The sequence below is a fragment of the Schistocerca serialis genome, chromosome 2 (assembly GCF_023864345.2).
Source record: "Schistocerca serialis cubense isolate TAMUIC-IGC-003099 chromosome 2, iqSchSeri2.2, whole genome shotgun sequence".
NCBI lineage: Eukaryota > Metazoa > Arthropoda > Insecta > Orthoptera > Acrididae > Schistocerca > Schistocerca serialis.
In genome coordinates this window covers 358,189,177-358,210,019 of record NC_064639.1, presented here as the reverse complement: position 1 = coordinate 358,210,019, position 20,843 = coordinate 358,189,177, and the positions used below count along the sequence as shown (strand labels likewise).

At 40.9% G+C, this 20,843-nt stretch overlaps 1 protein-coding gene across 1 annotated transcript in view; it reads left to right on the top strand.

Annotated features, from left to right (window-relative positions):
- Window positions 1–20,843, top strand: part of LOC126457169 (disks large homolog 5-like) — a gene marked incomplete in the record, with an annotated part of 184,697 nt that overhangs the window by 103,623 nt on the left and 60,231 nt on the right. The window contains 3 exon segments of the mRNA XM_050093253.1: window positions 6,760–7,006; window positions 16,260–16,424; window positions 17,428–17,552. Of these exon segments, the coding sequence (XP_049949210.1) occupies window positions 6,760–7,006; window positions 16,260–16,424; window positions 17,428–17,552 (537 nt within the window).

The window sequence follows — 20,843 nt, the reverse complement described above, 5'->3', positions numbered from 1 at the left end:
CTCGGTATGCTGGAGGTCCCATTCATAGACAGACACTACCTGCCAAACCTAGTCCACGAACAGTTATTTTCCTTTGTCATATCCTCATGCACACCCAGTTGTCCCACCACCCCCAAGGATCAGCTACGTAGGAGCAACATCCTTGTCACCCTAATAGTACCTTGGACTGGAACAGATGAACCGTATCCTTCATCAAGACTTTTATTCTTTCTTGTCATCCCCTGAAATGAGGGAAGCTCTACCCAAGATCCCTCCTACTCCTTCTAAAGAAGGGTCCCATTGCTCACCCAACCTACACAACTTCCTAGTCCATCCCTGTACCACCCTCAAACCAAATCCCTTGCCATATGCTGGGCCACCATTAAAAAAAAGTCATGCCATACACTAACTCTGCTGCAAACATTGCACAGAGTTTTATATTGATGTGATTACCAGCCAGTTGTCCACCAGGATGTATGGCCACCCCCAAACTGTTCCCAATAGCAAAGCTGACCACCTGGTGGCACAACATGCAGCTGAGTGCAACAAACTCAATTTTAATGGCTGCTTAACAACCAGGGCCATCTGGATCCTTCCGTGGACCATCAGGGACATCTCCATCTCCCTCTTGTCATGTAATTCATCTGTATTATTTTTCTTTTCTCTTTTACCTTTAATTTTTATATTTTTCAGTGCAATCACACAAGCAGCTACAACTGTGACTGATTTTATCTCCAAAACATTATTTTTCCAAAATAATGTTTTTGAAGCTGTTACAAAAATAGATAGAGGTCTGAATATGTTGCTTATATAACACTATTGGAGGCAATTAAGCTGTTAGTTTATATTTGGTATAGGAATTACCTTGGCTGAGTAAAGATAACATATGCATTACATTAGAACGTGAAAGTGTGTTTTTCAAACAAATATGTTTTATTTTAGGCATAACCATAAAATGGCACTTTTTCTTTCATGCTCTAAATAAACTCCCATTGTGATATAGCATATTGGCGTACTGGGTGTTCAGTGTTTCGTGCTCTGCCTGAGAAGTAAGGAGTATTTGATGGAAATGTTGCTGCGCACTGCTCAGCTGTGCATCTAGGAGCTATATCTAAGGGGCACTCCTCTCAAGTGTCAGAAGGTCTTATTCACTGTTCACCATAGAACCATTCTCTAAAGAGGAAAAACATTAATAAAACAGTTTAGTGGTTCTAGCTTGTAATTTTACTATGATAACATGATAAGTTTTGTGCTTCAAATTTTATCAATAGTTATTTTTTTATGATTTATTTAGGATGGGCACTTTGTTGCTGAAAAGAGATGATTGTTGCAGCAAAATTAAATAAGACCATACATTGTGTGAAGGTGATGACATCTGTGGAATGTCTGAAATCATAAACTAGTAAAGAGGGCCTCTCTAAAAGTGCATAGACATTGTTTGCCCTTCTGTTGCATGAAGTTATTCATGCTGGACAAATTTCTAATGATGTTGCATGCAACACTGTGTAGCCATTTAATGATTACTGCATGTATGTGTGTGTTCGCGCACGCTTGTGTGTGTGTGTGTGTGTGTGTGTGTGTGTGTGTGTGTGTGTGTGTAGATCGGGTGTGGGTGTGGAAAGGGGGGGGGGAGTTTCACAATGAAGAGGGATGCAAGTTTGTTTGTAACTTTAATTTCTGCACTCTTGGTTTTATTTATCTCCTGTCCAGCAAGGATTTTGCAAAATTACATGAAGTGCAGTCTCTTACTAATTACAAGCTCTGTTCCAGATTGAAACAGTTGTATCTGTATTGCATTTTCTGTGTCCATAGGGGGCAGAGACAGCACTGTTGCGTGTCAGAGCAACATGAGCAATTAGTATTATTATTGTGTACTGTGAGTAGTTAGTATTATCACTGTATACTTGTGGTTTGTTTGGCTTGGGAAATTTTTATTTTTGTTTTGTAAATGCTGGAGTATCATTATCAATTATCTCCATTTCAAAGGCACATGCTGTGCTAAGTTAGTTCTCCACATTCTTTTGGAATCATTACAAAGATCTTCCAATACCCTTGTTTCTTTTATTTTCCTAAAATGGTAAACTTTGTCTAGTGAAGAAGTGGAAGAACATGTAAAATAAGGGAAAGGGAACCGCTCATCTATAGTGGACTGATGCATGGAGCACAGGAACATATAACAGGAAACAGAATTCACGCTAGCTTTTGAACTCCTGCTCTTTTTTCAAGAACAACTGCACATGCGTGCAACCCCCCCCCCCTCCCCCCCCCCCCCCCCCACACACACACACAAAGACAAACTCCTCTCCTGTGACTATGGCAAGACTAGAACTGGAAGAAGTACTTTGTGTTTACTTACTGACGTGAATTACTTTTGTAAAGCTTGGTTCTAGAACTGGAAGACAGATTTCAATGACAGCTCAAGACAGAAGTAATAGATGCCAAAATCCCATTGTTGGTTCCTAAATTTTCTTGTTTTGTGTTCCTTGATTTGGGTTTGTTGCTTACTTTCTTAATTCCTGATTAGCTTATTAGGCTACAACACTTCTCATTCCTTCAGTGGTCGAGGGAACCATTGATATTAAACCTAGGGTTTGTCTCACCTTTTGTGTGTGTGTGTGTGTGTGTGTGTGTGTGTGTGTGTGTGTGTGTGTATAGCCATGGGGTTCAGAAAAGTGCCGTCACATGTCACTCAGTGCATCTTCTCAGTTTGCAGTCAGTCAGAAGTAAGATGGCATCCATTCAACAGAAGGCATTTAGTGTGCTGCAGTTTGCAAAGAGTGAGTCAGTGATTTGGGTCCAGCATGATTTTCGTTGGCATTTTGGCATTGATCCCCCTGCTGCCGAAAACATTCATTGTCAGTATCGCCAGTTTTAAGAGACATGATGCTTGTGCCAAAGCCCATGTCAACCTCGCACTTCTGATGACAATGTGGAAAGAATTCAGCAGATGTTTGAGTGGAATCTATGAAATTCTACACCCTGTGCAAGCACAAAACTGGCAATGCCTTACACCTCTCTCTGGTGATTATCAAGTCATTTGGTCTATAAACAATACCGACTGCAATTAGTGCCAGCTGTGCAGGTTGGTGATAAAAGGAAACAGAGAAGGTGATACATTTTCAACATGGTCAATTTTCAGTGATGAAGCAACATTTCATATTGATGGTAAAGTAAACCGACATAAAATGTGCACATAGGGACTCCAGAACTCTCATGACATTATTGATCACAAAAGAGACTCACCTAAAGTGAACATTTTTTGCTGCTATTTTTCGCAAGAAAATGTATGGTCCCTTCTTTTTCGAGGAAAACACAGTGAGTGGAATGGGCTCTCTTCATATGCTGCAGAATTGACCTTTTCCACAACTTCAGGAGCACTCTGATGACTTCATTTTCTAACAAATTGGAGCTCCACCACACTCACACAACAACATACATCATTTTCTTAGTGACACTCCGCCTCACTACTGGATAGGGCGCACGGGATTGTGACAAGCTGCCCTGCATTCTTGACCTCCAAGATAGCCAGACAAGATTCCATGCAATTCTTTCTTGTGGGGATATGTGAAGGAAAGTGTGTTCATGTTCCATTTACCTCGTGACATAGAAGAAGTGAAGAACAGAATAACAGTCACCATAACATAAAGTTTGATGAATTTAGCTGTTATCTAGATGTTGTTTGTGTGGCTACTGGTGGACACACTGAACACTTGTAATACCGAAGCTAAAGCTTTAAGATTTTGTGAGTATCTTGCAATCTGTCGCATGTTTGTAGTGTGTTTTTATCAATAAATATGTAGTTTTGAAATCTGATCCTTTTTTTAAACACCCTGTATTATAATCTGTTCAACAGTGTTGTCATTGAAGCATTAAATTATATATCAGTTATAGTAACCCTTGGCTGAGGGGTGTGCCAACTATGTGATAGACATGCATTTGTTGAAGTAACAACTGTTTGTTTATTGACCACGAACTAACTCAGTACAGCTTAGAGGATGAAGGTCCTCACATGAGGACAATAAAATGTCCTTATGTAGTGGTGTGTAATGAAGGCCAGTGATGAAGCCCACTATCATCAGTAGCGGTGATGTACTAAAGAAGCGGGCCATCTGGAGTGGCTGTCAGATGGCAGTGACTTTGACGTTGGCAAAGGACACAAGTCCAGTGTAGTGGCACCTTGCCGAGGGTCTGACATAGGGTTAGTTGCTGTGATCCTAGCGAAGCCGCGGGGCGGCACAGCCGATGGGTAGCAGCAGTGGCATATGTTGTGATCCAAAGTGTAGGCTCAAGGACGACTGGTACTTGGTCTGGAACCTGAAGCTGAACTGCTGTTGAGATGTTGAATGGTGACCTAAGTACCCATCAGTAGAGGAATACTGGTGCAGTGTCACGTGGACATGGGAGCGCGTGGATATGAATAGGCACCTGTGACTGCAGCCCTGTTTACCATGATTTGCATGCCATGTATTTGTGTGGCTTGTGCACCTGGACACTGTGGTGGCTGCAGGAGGCTTGGTGGTAGACAGCACAGCGACTCTTCTTTTGACAACCAACCTCCTGAGGTAAGGGAGGTGTCATAGCTGGCTCTCAGAGCATATCCATGAGTGAGGTAGCCCAATGTGCAGTGGTCCAGTGCTGCAAATACTACATCCCTCTCTCCTCGAGGGAGGTGGTGTAACTATCTCAGAGAAATGCAGCTTCCAGGGAAAGAGGCACCAGACAGTCACCAGAACTAGCTAGAACAAGACAACAACAGAACCAGTCACTGTAGACAAAATTTGATCCTGACACAAGAAGCATGCCATGGCCATGTAGGGAAGTGGTAACAGGCTATCTTAAGTTAGTGGCAGGGAAGGCTTGGGTGGAGGCTGGGATGGAAGTGAAGTGTCCACAGAGGCACAACACAAGCCTGGAATAACACAAAATGGGATTGGAGATGCCAGTGGGGTGCCTGTGTGAAAGCAAAGATGGCCATGTAGGAGGCAGGTACGGAGGCTGCTACTCCCGGGAACAGCGATGGGAAGGCCCACCATGACAGAGCCAGCAATGACAGCAGGAAAGGCTGCTTGGTTGGCTGCGAAGGTGACCACAATAACAGTGACGATGACAGACGGAGACAGATTTGTGAGGGCAGGCTGTGATAGTGGTGGTGATGACTGGATGGCTGGTGAGTGTACGGGCACCAGTGTAACAAGGTTGGCGAGTACAGGGGCACCTGCTGTGACAGGGCAGGCAAGGATAGGAGGGCTGACTGTGACAGGACTGCAACAAAAAGATAGCCGTTTGATGGCGTTACCTGAGAGGGCTGTGCTGGTACCAGAGGGGCAGCTGACATTGAGCTCTGTGAACAAGAACAGAGTGGCACTGTATGACAGCATTGTAACTAACTTAATGGTAGGTGGCCCAACTTGTCATACACAAAAACTAGATACCTGTGTGAATGTTGTGGAAAAGAGCTGGAGAACTTTTAAGTGTATTGAACGGTGAACTGCAGGAGGTCCTGAGTTGCCCAAACCCTGAAGTGAAGGGCTGGAAGCAACATGAGCTCTGGAGAGGGGAAAATACACTACAAATGAATTAGAACTTGAATATACCCAGAGACACGAGAAATACACAGATTGACAAAAAAGGGAAGAGGGAAGAGAATGCACATAGGGTAAAGTTATGAATGGACCACCAGACTACACAGAAGAGAAAACATTGCCAAGAAGTTGCATGCATTTGCTGAGAAATATGAACACGAATTGCTACAGAATGCCTACCAGAAGTGAGACAAGCAAACAAATGAACATAGATACAGAATCCAAGAATAGAATAGTCCATGTCCAGTACATGAGCCATCAGTGGGAAGAAGGCTGGCCATGACTGCATTGTATGGGTAAGATGCGACATGGCTTGGTGTTGGGCTTGGTGTAGCAAAGGGAAGGCAGCTGGGTGACGGACAAGACCAAGAGCTGGTGCTGCAGCCAGGGAACCATGAACAGGGGCTGGAGTGGGTGAATCTTGAGCAAGCACTGCACTTTAAGTATTACACATATCATGTAACCATTATTATCATCATCAGCAGTATATGGCAAACACGGGAAGAGCACTGTATCATGAAACCAATTACTTTCATCACCAATATTAGCGCTTGGCTGAATGATGTGCTGAGTGAGAGATTGAGATGCACACATTGAAGTAACAACAGTTTGTTTATTGACCACAAACTAACTCTCTAGTACAGCATAAAGGATGAAGGTTCACACATGAGTACAACCGAAATGTCCTGTAATAATGTGTAGCAAAGGCCACTATGATGAAGCCCAGTCTCGTCGTTAGTGGCAATGAGTTGGTGTTTCTTCTGGACTGGTTGTCGGACAGCAGCAGCTGTGATCCTGTCAAAGGCCATAGGTGTAGTGTAGCAGGACTTTCCAGGGCAGCTGATGTATGGTCAGCGGCTATGATTCTAGCAAAGGTGTGGGATGGCATGGCTGATACGTAGCAGAAATGGCAGGTGTTGTGGTCCGAAGCATAGGCCTGAGGGCAGCAGGTACGTATAATGCGCTTCTCTATATGATTTCCACTGGATGGTAACCCCTATGACTGTGAAATCTGCATACTTGAGAACGTCATAGAATTTATTATGAAGTTACCAAAATTTAAAAGTTTATCTAGCTGTGGCAGTAATAATGAGCAGTAAAATAAAGAAGAGGGAAAGTTCAAAGGAAGCAGATTACTTGTTTCAATTGGAGAACTCTCCCATACATGATAAAAATAATTACTTTTGTGTGTTTACAGAGTACCACGAGCTAGAGGGATCGGTAAGTTCTAGTAGTGATGAGAGTCCATCCCATTCTGGCTCGCCTACACCATGCAATTCTCCTGACACAACCCGTAAGCCTACACCATTGCAGTTGGGGGAATTGCCACCATCTGCAATCTGTAATCTCCGTAGTGGTACGACACCATCAGGTCATGGGACCCTAACCAGAAGCAAAATTGCCCAAGCTGTTTCATCTCTCACACGTCAGAATGCTACCACCAGGTAATCATAACATTTCCTCATGTTTTATGTTTCTTGGCTATAGTCACACCACACAAGCTTATCTCAAGAAGCAGTACAGTTTAGTGGTGTGTCTCCATCTCTGGTTTTCTATCTGACATCTGTGATTTATGTCAGTTATCGGCTACCAGCTATTTGCTGTTTTACTTTGACATGATTGTGACACATAAATAAGAGTGGAAAACAATTGTTTTATTTTATTGCCAATTTCAGTGTTATTTTGTGCCAGCTTATTTTTTTTCAAGCATTATATGTTCTTCATTTTTGTCTTATTTCATTTTTTCAGTGTTATTTTGAAAATTAAAACAAACCTATCAGTTAAATTATATTTATTGACATTACATTTACAATGAAACTTTGCTTTTGCACTTTCAAAGGGACTTCAAAAAAATGGTGTAAAATGTGGGAAATAACTTTTTAAGCAATAAAAGTTATGTATCCCCCCCCCCCCCTTTTCATTTTCATAGTTTATTTATGATATATGTGCGTAGTAGGCATTATCCAGTAAAGGTTATCTGCATTTACTATTATGTTTGTCCAATAACGTAATTGGAACTGGAACACTGTCTTGGAAGTAGAAATGTTTGACTTGATTTTGTTTATCATAATTCATGTTTTTGGAAAGTATGCAGTTGTGTCATTCATTATCTAAATCATAAAACACTAAATAAATTACCTATTTTTTCATATTTAGAGCAAAGGTGTCCAACAATTTAGTCCTACTATCAAGCACAAGTATTTATATACGTATTTGTGTGATGTTTGCATATGTGATGATCTGTGTCTCTTGCAATCTAGTTGTCATTTGAGATAATAAGACACACACACACACACACACACACACACACACACACACACACACACACACGTGTGTGCACAAACCATCACTCACGTGACTTGTGTGTGAAACATCACAAAAAATATGTACATAAACATATGCACTTTACAATGAGAATAAATTTTCGAAACATATTTTGCTAAGCTTGAAAAAAATACTTAACTGGTACAGTGTTTTGTGAATGTGCTTTCGAGTTATCATGATGAGAGCAACAATCACAAAGTTGTGCATGCGCAGTAGACTGAAAACTGTTGTCATTGGTCATTATTTGAACAAACCTAGTTACTCCTATCAGCCACCTCATCAAGTAGAAGTTGACAGCAGAAGGAGATAGAGAACAAATTTCTTGATGCACTAATGTACCAACAGCCATAAGGGATCAACAAAGATTAAAAGAACAAATTGTTCAGACTTATATTGATACAGACCTTTTGAGTATTCGTCCTGGTTTCAAGAAACTTGACCGCATAACCTTTGTAAACACTGCCATGTCTGTGTTATTTTATGTCAATTACATCAGTGTTTTCTCCATGGACACTGTTTTATGAAGTGTAAATCATGGGAAAATTATAAATATGTTAATGTGAAACTGGATGCAAATTAACATTGTGAACATACAAAATTTGATGGGAGTGATAAAAAAATGTCATAAACAGCGGGAAAATTTTATTTCTGGGAACATAAAAGTGAGTTTATACAGTATTTACATTGCAAAAAAAAAAAAAAAAAGAAAGCTTGTGTTAACTATGTTAAATCTAATCTGTTTGAAAAAAATTGCAAAAGAGAGCATTGTCATAGCATCACAGATTCTTTGTTAGTCATTATTCTGATGATCCACCAACACTTCACTATAGTGTGAAAATGATTGCTGGAAGTCTGTAATTGAACATGGAAGCCAAACTGCTTTCAGCACAACAGCAGACATTTGACATTGTCCACACTTTGTTCTGGCACTGGAAGTTGCTTTTCCCTTAACTTTTGAAGGGGTTGCATCCCTTCAGACTACATTACAGAGATATGCCATTTCAGGTGTACATAACAGGTTCTTAGCTACAACAGCATTAATAGAGTTCATTGTTATCATCCTAAGTTTGGAACAAGAACACACACACACACACACACACACACACACACACAAACAAACACACAAACGCAACTCGTTCACATAGACCACAGTCTCTGGCAGCTGAAGCCAGACTGTGAGCAGCAGCACATGATGAGATATGCAGCCGAGTGGTGGGGGTAAGGATGAGGTTGAGGCAGCGATGGGGAGGAATACGAGGGTATGGCTGAGGAATGATGAAGTGCTGATTGTGGCAGTGTACAGAGATGAGGTGGGGAGAAGGTAGAGTAGTTAGGTGCAGTTGGGAAGTTAGATGTAGTGAGGGGCAAGGGTAGTGGAAAAGGAGGAAAGTACAACGACTGAAGGTGTGATGGTGAATTGGAGGGCTGCATAGTATTGGAATGGGAACAAGGAAGTGGTTAGATTGGTAAGGACATTGACTAACGGAGATTGAGACCAGGAGGGTTATGGGAACGTAGGATTTATTGCAGAGGGAGTTCCTACATGTGCATGTTGGTGTGAAGGATCCAGATGGCCATGCTGTGAAGCAGTCATTGAAATGATGAACGTCGTGTTGGGTGGCGTTGCTCAGCAATGGGGTGGTCCTGCTGTTTCTTGGCCACCGTTTGTTGATGGCCCTTCATGTGTACAGATAGCTTGTTGGTTGTCATGCCCACATAGAATACAGCACAGTGGTTGCAGCGTAGCTTGTATATCACATGACTAGTTTCACAGGTAGCCCTGCTTTTGATGAGACGGGTAATGTTTGTGGTTGGACTGGAGTAGGTGGTGATGGGAGGATGTATGGGACAGGTCTTTCATCTAGGTTTATTACAGGGATATGAGCCATGAGGAAAGAGGTTGGGAGCAGGAGTTGTGAAGGGATGGATGGATACTGTGTACATTCGATGGGTGGTGGAATACCAATGTGGGTGGGGTGGGAAGAACAGTGGATAGGACATTATGGATAGGACATTATTTCTCATTACAGGCCACAACGAAAGGTAGTGAAATTCCTGGTAAAATTCCAGTTGCTCTAGTCCTGGGTGGTACTGAGTCATCTTCATCTCCACTTAACTGTTGCAACCTACATCCAGTTGAACCTGCTTAGTGTAGCCAAACCTTGGTCCCTCTTTACAGTTTTAACTCCTCAAACTTTTCTCCATTACCAAATTGACTATTTTGTGATGCCTCACAATATGCCCGATCAACATGCCCCTTCTTTTATTCAAGTTACGATACAGAGATTTTTTCTCTCTTATTCAATTCTTTTCAGTTCCTCTTCATTTATTTTTTGATCTACCCATCCAATCTTCAGCATTATTCTGTGGCACATTTCAAAAGCTTCTATTTTCTTCCTGTCTGAACTGTTTATCATCCATTTTCAGTTCCATAAAAGGCCAAACTCCAAATAAGAGGGTTGACTGAAAAGTAATGCCTCCACCTTCGTAACTCTTCAACAGTTGGCAGCATTGGTATGTGGCAAGTACTGCCGTGTTCTGTAGCCTCTTCTCTACAGCTCCAGTTTGCGGGAAGCCTTAGCATTGAATAGTTGTGTTGTTACAGTGTAAAGAATGGAACCATGTGCAGACGGTCGGTTAATGTGATTTAAGCAATGTGCAGTCAGTGAATTCTTGACAGCAGAAGGTGTCACCCCAAGGAGATTCACCAGAGAATGAAAGCAATTTAGGGTGATTGTTTTGATGTGAGAACTGTTTGTCGTTGGACAAGTAAGTTTAAAGATGTTGAGGTGGGAACATCTGACTTGCGTGACAAACAATGAGTTGGACGTACTGTGACAGAAACCCTTGAGTTTCACAAGCAAAATGTTGACAGATTGATTCAGGATGATTGTTGTATCACTCAGAGAGAAATTTCAAGCACAATTGGCATTTGACAAGAACATGTAGGTTACAATATTGCTTTCCTTGGCCATCGGAAAATCTGTGCACGAAGGGTATCCCAGGTGCTAACTCCTGAAATGAAAGCGTGCAGACTTTAAATTTGCCAGGAACTCCTCTTGCGTTACAAGAATGAAGGCGACGCCTTTCTCCATTCAGTTGTGACAGGAGACGAAATGTGGGTACACCATTACAACCCCGAGACGAAATGTCGGTCTATAGAATATTGACACAAAGACTCGCCCCAGAAAAAGAAATTCAAGACACAGCCCTCAGCTGGAAAAATCGTGGCCACAGTGTTCTGGGACACAGATGATGTTATCCATGTTGATTTCCTTGATTGTGGAACAACAATAAATTCAGAGTGTTACATCACAATGCTGCAAACTCTGAAACAATGGCTAACAAAGGTCCAAAAGGAAAAAGGAAATGTTTTCCTGCAACATGATGATGCCCAATCACACACTTCACGTGCCACCACAGCAGAACTTCAGAGACTGAATCTCACCACCACCCTCAATACAGTCCAGATTTAGAACCGTCTGACTTCCATCTGTTCCCCAAAATGAAAGATGATCTGCAGGGATATCATTATGCTTCTGATGAAGATCTTGAGAGAACTGTGAGACTGTGGTTGCAGAAACAGAATGTCAACTTCTTCCGTGACGACTTCAGAAAACTTGTTCATCGTTGGCAGAAATGTTTCTAGCTGGCTGCTGTTTATGTCGAAAAGTGAACATTGGTAATTAAAGATCACATTCTAAGGATTATTTCTGCATTTGATTTATTAAATATTCCCATCAAAACCCAATTAACGAAAGTAGAAGCATTACTTTTCATTCAACCCTCATAGTTTCAGGAAAGACTTTGTAACACATTAAAATTGTACTAATGTTAACAAATTTCTCTTTTTTTCAGAAATGTTATTCTGACTATTGTGAGTCTGCTTTTCATATCCTCTCTCTTTCATAGATAATCGTTTATTTTTCTGCCCAAAATACAAAACTCATCTAATAGATTAAACTCTCGCCAACACTATTATTCGATTAAACTCTGCATCAATGGATGTCCAGCTCTTCATTGTGGAAGTGCGCTCCACTTTATCCCATGTGTTGGCTCCGTGGAAAAAAAATTACATAAGTTGATTGCTTTCCACACCTTCAGCATAGACTTTGTAGAATTGTCTTCACATTCATTCAGCAAGAAGAGAAGAAGTTCATGTTGATAATGATGTGTAATTGATTCCAAAATTCCTCAGTCAGTGAGCTGATTTAGGGCTGTCACATTGGTTTGAAGAAAGAGTGCTTGTTATGTACGCCATCGGACTTAAAGAGTCACGTCGGAAGGGTGTCTGGAAGCATTGTCAATAATAAGAATAACTTTCAGTGGAAACTTTCTCTTCTTCATCTCTTTCCTCACTGCTGGTACAAATGCTTTGTGGAACCACTGACACAGTTATTTCTCTGTCCATCCACACTTGCAGTATTGCACTGATAGTATATTCATGTCATTATTTCAAAAACAGCATGGATGTTGGGATTTCCCAATCACCATGATTGGTGCTTATGCCTCTCATTTGCATTACTACATGCCATTAATGTTATGCACTGTTTCTGTTGCTTGTACTCACAAGCTTCCTTCTCGTTCTTGGCAGCTAATGTTTTTGAAGGAAACGTCTTGTAAAAGAGTCTAGTTTCATTAGCATTGTATAAGGCATCTTCAGTTAAATCATCTTCCTCTGTTATCTTCTGTATCTTGTTTACAAACTCATCTGCTTCTCTTAGATGAGCAACTTTCCCTATTGACTGTCAGCTGCCGAATGCCATGTCATTTTCTCCAGTTTGATAGCCAACACTCACTTGCTGCAAACAAATTACTATTGCCAAATTGTTTGTTAAATGCAACTAGTTTTTCCTGTATTATTGGGCCACTGACTGGAATTCCTTTACTGCATTGCTGTCTGAAACATTTATAAACAGCTACTTCCAGTTCTTCATTCTCACTCTTTCACGTAACCTTCCATGATGGGTGGGTACATTGTCAGAGGGCAGCACACAAAGAGGGTGAGGAAATGTGAGAAAGGAGGAGGCGATAGGGTGAGGGCACGAAAACTGTTGGGTGGAGGGTGTGGGAACACTAGATTACCATAGGCTGAGGCTGGGATGATTTTGGGAGCAGAGAATGTGTTGTAAGGATAAATCCCATCTGCACGTTTCAGAACAACTGGTGGTGGAGGAGAGTATCCAGATGACCCAGGTTGTGAAGCAACCGTTTAAATCAAGCTTGATGTAACAGTTAGGTGAAAAGAACAAAAGCAACATGCAGTGTCTTTCTAGAATGAACTACCTGCAGCCGTAAACTAGCAGAACAAGTGGGACGTGCAACCTAGGGATACCAGAAACAGCGAACAGTGCTGCTGCAACCTGTTTCATCCTACCTGCATTACCAGGTCTGTATTTGTTTTGATGCTGCACTCCAACTGTTGTTCCATGCGCAATCTTTGAATTACAAGAAAAGTCAAGCGAGAGGTTGGTTGGCCTGCAACTAACTATGTAACGCATCTATTAAAACAAACTGTATTTGTCCAGTGGTGGACATCAATAACAATTTTAAATCAGTTATAATTGTGCCATGCATCAGAAGTCACAGAGCCTACACTGAAGGTGCTATTGCAGGTAATCTTTGTCTCATGCAAATTTGACTGAGTAGTGGCCAACAAATAAAATATACTTCTACTGTTTGAAGCTTTATAAGTGAAGCACAAGGATAGTTCTGATAGTGCTTAGCACCGATACCTGCAAAATATTTTTACTCCGGAAAATGCTACAAAAGTTTGCAACATTTAATGAAAATTGCTGATTTTTGTGTTGTGTCATTCAAACACCACCGAGATTGCATTATTTTTCACATTATCTTTTACACAAAATTTTCATTTCTGTCTATATACAGGGTGATAAAAAAGTCAGTATAAATTTGAAAACTTAATAAACCACAGAATAATGTACATAGAGAGGTAAAAATTGACACACATGCTTGGAATGACATGGGGTTTTATTAGAACAAAAAAAAAAAAAAAAAGATCACAAAATGTCCGACAGATGATGCTGGACAGCAAAATGTCACTGACTGCACATGAGAATCGTGTATAAAAGGAGCTGTAATGAGAGAGAGAATCAGATGCGCCAGCAGTCACAGCATGTTGACGTTACCTGAAAAGGTATTTTTAGTGAAGCTGTATTATCAGAATGGGGAATGTGCTAGTTCAGCGTTATGATCCTATCGCCATAGGAAGGGGATTCGAACGGGTAAAGGTCCGTTGACAAATGCAGCTGTGGCGAGAATGATTTCGTAGTTCGAAGCCACGGGTTGTTTAGACGATAGCCCCCGTAGTGACTGACCGAGCACAAGGCGCAATGCTGCTGAGACAGTTCAGGACGAAATGGAGACTATAGCGGGTTTGTCTATGCACGGGGAAATCGGCACTCGTGCCGTTGCACGTCGCACCGGCATTCCATACACTACTGTTTGGTTGGCGCTTAGGCGTACCCTCCGATGCTATCCGTACAAAATCCATCAGAATCATGAACTGTTACGTGGCGATTTAGTGAAGCGGAGGGAATCTGCGTTGTGGGCATTTCAAAAGATGGCAGAAGATGACGATTGGTTGAGTAACGTGTTGTGGACCGACGAAGCTCATTTCACGCTCCGAGGGTCTGTCAATGCCCACAACTGCAGAATTTGGGCTACCGAAAATCCTATAACTGTCGTGGAAACTCCATTGCACGACAAGAAAGTCACAGTATGGATTAGATTTACCACATGTACCATTATTGGGCCTTTCTTCTTCGAGGAAATGCGTGATTCTGATTTTGTAACTGCTACCGTGACGGGTGAGAGGTACGCCGATATGTTAACAGAATTGCATCATCCCCAGCCTGGCTGATAAACACCTGCTGGAACATACAGTTTTTATGCAGGATGGCACTCCATCCCATATTGCTGGACGCGTGAAAGATCTCTTGCGTGCGTCGTTTGGTGATGATCGTATGCTCAGCCGCCACTTTCGTCATGCTTGGCCTCCCAGACCTCAGTCCGTGCGATTATTGGCTTTGGGGTTACTTGAAGTCACAAGTGTATCATGATTAGCCGACATCTCTAGGGATGCTGAAAGACAACATCCGACGTCAATGCCTCACCATAACTCCGGACACGCTTTACAGTGCTGTTCACAACATTATTCCTCGACTACAGCAATTGTTGAGGAATGATGGTGGACATATTGAACATTTCCTGTAAAGAACATCATCTTTGCTTTGTCTTACTTTGTTATGCTCATTATTGCTATTCTGATCAGATGAAGCGCCATCTGTCGGACATTTTTGAACTTTTGTATTTTTTTGGTTCTAATAAAACCCCATGTCATTCCAAGCATGTGTGTCAATTTGTACCTCTCTATCTACATTATTCCATGATTTATTCAGTTTTCAAATTTATACTGACTTTTTGATCACCCGGTAGATTGTAGTCCTTTGATCCATTGTGTTCATCTACTGCTTAATTTTTGAAACAGAACTGACATGACTGTTGGGCTAAGTTCACACAATTAAAATAAAACTATCAACAATTAGCAAGTTAGTCCAGTGAAGGGATACAGCTTTAAAATATAATAATATAATCATATAAAGTATAAAATTATAAAAAAATGATTTATTAAATAAAAGTACCAAACAGTTTTAGTCATGGCACAGGTATTGCACTGATACTGAGGGTTTTATTTGTTGCCCTACAAATTTCATTATCAGTGCCAACTGCAACATTGGACGTATGAAGGTGTTGCGTACTAACATACCGTGATCCTCAGAGTTCATTAGATGTTTCATTCAGTTTAATGCTGGACTTCCAGACTAAAGGACCAACATTCAGATTCCCATCTGACTCCTCAGATTTACACTTTCAGTAGATGCCAGGATGGTTAATTGAAAAAGGACACTGCCAATTTTCTTTTGCACTTTTCCCCGACCCAAGCTTGTACTTCATCTCTAATGATCTCGATCTCAGGATCGAAGATTTAGCTATCTGGAGCATAATCATGCAACTGGAAGATTTGAAGGGGAAACATTGAGCACTTGTAAGGCAGAAAATAAAATGTGGGCATCATGAGAATACCTGGGACTATGGAGCTTCATAGTAAAATAATCGACCATGAAATTAGTTCATTCATTTTGGATAATATGTTATCATGTACTATTTGGACAGTTACTTGGAGAGTACTTTAAATTTTTTATTATGTGTTGTTGTTCATAGCTTTCTTCTGTGGAGTAAGTTCATAAACTATGAGTTAAATTAATGTAAGTTTCTATAACCTTATATAAAAATATATTTATTTCATTTTATTAGTTGTAGATATGTGTTGATGTAGATTGTTGTTTCCAGAAGCCCAGATGATGCAAATAAGATTCCAGTTCGTGAACCTCGGTATCTTTTTCTTGAAACAAGAAAAAGCAGTCACTTGGGTGTGAGTTTGGTGGGTGGAAATGCTGTTGGCATCTTTGTTCATGGTGTGCAGCCAGATTCTGTGGCCCATAATGCTGGTTTACGGTAAGAAACATGCTGTACCTTTAACAATAACATGCCAAATTTGCTGCAGTGAAAATCTGATGCACATCATCATCATCATCATCATCATCATCATCAACAACAACAACAACTTGTACAGTTTGTGGCCTATGGCAACATCTGCTTGGAACACAGGCACCTAAATTTCTCATCTTCCCACCACCTCTGTGTCCCTACTATAACCCAGCCCGACATAGTCTCCATAATTTCAGGAGGAACAGTAAATTGCGGGGAGGGGTATTATGAGCAGTTTCTTGCAAAAAACAAAAAGTTCCGTTAAGAATGTGTCCAGTGTTCAGTAGTTATGGACTTATAGCTGTCTAGTTGTTATAGTGGCTTCCATAAATTACTTTCAGTGAGTGATTTTTGGGATTATTTCCTTCATCTTTGATTTACAATTTCATATTGCTTTATGATATTCTTCTTAGCTCTGCTAATTGTTCATAAAAGCAACTTGATGTAATATTGCAGCAGTCCACCTGGCTACTGTCTTCAGATGAAAAGTTGTTGCTAAATTCTGCCAAACACAGCAGAAGCCTCTCTTCTGAAAATAGTGACCAGATGCTGTGCTGAAATATCATGTCAGACTGATTTTTACGATCTGCCATCAAACCTGAGAAGTAGTGGTACATATACATAATAGTGGAATTCCATTACAAGAGCATCAATTCTTCTAGTGTCAAGGACTAATCTGCATCTTGCATTTATTTTTACATCCTGCAGTTCAATTTGTCTTCTCAGATATTTATTCTGTTTATTACTTATTGACAGCAAGACGTGGTGGTGGTGGTGGTGGTGGTGGTGGTGATTAATCCTGTTTTATGTAAGATGTGATTTGACTAACTTGATAGTGAAATACGTACACTCATTTCATAGAAGTGACATGATATTTAAACAAAATAAATAGTTACATCTAAGTACTCTGACAAATTAATCGTTTAGATATGTGAAAAGGTAAGCAAAGGCTGGTTTTTTGATCCCCTAGGACTGGTGACCAAATTTTAGAATATAATGGCACTGACCTTCAGCATGCAACAGCAGAGGAAGCTGCATATGAACTGGCCAAACCAGCTGATAAGGTCACCATCCTTGCTCAATACAACATTGACAGTAAGTATGATCAATATAATATGTTCTATTCCTAAACAGTTTTATATATGGAAGTCTAAAACATGAAAGATACATTGAGAGGAAGAGGCTAACAATGCACTGTTATAATTAAAAAAAAAATCTGAAACTCACTTAATTTACTGAAATCATAATACATAAGAACTCAATCTGGTGGCTCCTGCACATAAGAAAACATATGGAAGCCTTTGGAGACTTGTAAGTGGTTGCCTACATAAGTTTCTGTTTTTGTAATTCAGTGCACTCAGAAAATTCATTACATACATGGTAGCTCAGTAGGTTGTAGTTGTTTTTATACAATTGTTTGGAACAGGTGAATTATTTTACCTATGAAGTGAATGACCACCACCATCATAGTTTCCTGTGTACTAGCCCATCAGGCATCTTTTGTAACAGACAATGAAATGTTACGGACTGTGCAATACTCTCTCTCATCACCAGGGATGTGGAGCCATGTTTCTTCATTGAGGACCAAAGGCGGGAATAGCCCAATTGAGATGGTCCCACAGATTCTCGGTCAGATTTAAATCTGGGGAGTTTGGTGCCTAAGAGAGTACGATAAACTCATTTTCATGCTCTTTGAACCACACACGTTCGCTGTGAGCTGAGTGACATGTTGCACTGCTTTGCAGGTATGTGCCATTGTGATGAGCAGAAACAAAGGCATTTAGGGGTGGACATGAGCCCCAAGATAGTTGCATATTTGTGTTGGTCCATTGTGCCTTCCAGAATGATGAAATCACGTAGGAAATGCCACAAAACATTCCCCAATCCATAACAGTCCTTCCTTTTCTTGGACCTTTCCAACGATGGTTGCAGGATGTTTGCTTTCAGACATTTTAGAGCAGAAAACATGTTTCACCTGAAAAGGCTATCTGTTGCTATGCAGTAGCGATATTGGTGTGGAAGTTCTAGCCTTTGTCATTGATGAATAGTCCGTCAGCATGGGTGCATAAACCAGGCACCTGCTGCGGAGGCTCATATGCAGCGATGTTCACTGGACTGTCATTGAGGAGAGACTGTTGGTAGCCACTTGGTTCATCTGGGAGGTCACATGCTCAACAGTTGTACATCTATTCAGCTGTATGCATCTCCGCAGCCATCATTCAACCCTGTTATCTTTGGCCTGTGGTGCACCACAGTTGCCTCAGTGCCATTTTGGATAGCACCATTTTGCCATCTGCAGTATACTTTCACCACAGCAGCATGCAAACAGTTTGTGAACTTAGCTCTTTTGGAAATCCTTCCACCTGTAGCCCGAAAGACAATGAACATGCCCTTTTGGTCGTCAGGTACATCGCTCCATTTCTGCTTAACAACAACTCCACTGTTTTCCACATCCCCCAGATAAGCATTACATACCTCCCACTGCTAGTTCTGCCTCTTGCCATCTGTAAGTGTTATTGTTGTTGTTGTTGTGGTCTTCAGTCCTGAGACTGGTTTGATGCAGCTCTCCATGCTACTCTATCCTGTGCAAGCTTCTTCATCTCCCAGTACCTACTGCAACCTACATCCTTCTGAAACTGCTTAGTGTATTCATCTCTTGTTCTCCCTCTATGATTTTTACCATCCACACTGCCCTCCAATGCTAAATTTGTGATCCCCTGGTGCCTCAGAACATGTCCTACCAAGGGGTCCCTTCTTCTTGTCAAGTTCTGCCACAAACTACTCTTCTCCCCAATTCTATTCAGTACCTCCTCATTAGTTATGTGATCTACCCATTAATCTACAGCATTCTTCTGTAGCACCACATTTCGAAAGCTTCTATTCTCTTCTTATCCCAACTATTTATTGTCCATGTTTCACTTCCATACATGGCTACACTCCATACAAATAATTTCAGAAACGACTTCCTGACACTTAAATATGTGCTCGATGTTAACAAATTTCTCTTCTTCAGAAATGCTTTCCTTGCCATTGCCAGTATACATTTTATATCCTCTCTACTTTGACCATCATCAGTTATTTTGCTCCCCAAATAAATAAACTCCTTTACTACTTTAAGTGTCTCATTTCCTAATCTAATTCCCTCAGCGTCACCCGATTTAATTTGACTACATTCCATTATCCTCGTTTTGCTTTTGTTGATGTTCATCCTATATCCTCCTTTCAAGACACTGTCCATTCTGTTCAACTGCTCTTCCAAGTCCTTTGCTGTCTCTGACAGAATTACAATGCCATCGGCGAACCTCAAAGTTTTTATTTCTTCTCCATGGACTTTAATACCTACTCCGAATTTTTCTTTTGTTTCCTTTACCGCTTGCTCAATATACAGATTGAATAACATCGGGGAGAGGCTACAACCCTGTCTCACTCCCTTCCCAACCACTGCTTCCCTTTCATGACCCTCGACTCTCATAACTGCCATCTGGTTTCTGTACAAATTGTAAATAGCCTTTCGCTCCCTGTATTTTACCCCTGCCACCTTCAGAATTTGAGTTTATTGCAGTTAACATTGTCAAAAGCTTTCTCTAAGTCTACAAATGCTAGAAATGTAGGTTTTTCTTTCCTTAATCTTTCTTCCAAGATAAGTCGAAAGGTCAGTATTGCCTCATGTGTTCCAATATTTCTACGGAATCCAAACTGATCTTCCGTGAGGTCGTCTTCTACCAGTTTTTCCATTCGTCTCTTAAGAATTCACGTCTGTATTTTGCAGCTGTGACTTATTAAACTGATAGTTGGGTAATTTTCACATCTACCAGCACCTGCTTTCTTTGGGATTGGAATTATTATATTCTTCTTGAAGTCTGAGGGTAATTCACCTGTCTCATACATCTTGCTCACCAGATGGTAGAGTTTTGTCAGGACTGGCTCTCCCAAGGCCGTCAGTAGTTCTAATGGAATGTTGTCTACTCCCGGGGCCTTATTTCAACTCAGGTCTTTCAGTGCTCTGTCAAACTCTTCACGCAGTATCGTATCTCCCATTTCATCTTCATCTACATCCTCTTCCATTTCCATAATATTGTCCTCAAGTACTTCGCCCTTGTATAGACTCTCTATATACTCCTTCCACCTTTCTACTTTGCCTTCTTTGCTTAGAACTGGGTTTCCTTCTGAGCTCTTGATATTCATACAAGTGGCTCTCTTTTCTCCAAAGGTCTCTTTAATTTTCCTGTAGGCAGTATCTATCTTGCCCCTAGTGAGATAAGCCTCTACATCCTTACATTTGTCCTCTAGCCATCCCTGCTTAGCCATTTTGCACTTCCTGTTGATCTCATTTTTGAGACGTTTGTATTCCTTTATGCCTGCTTCATTTACTGCAGTTTTATATTT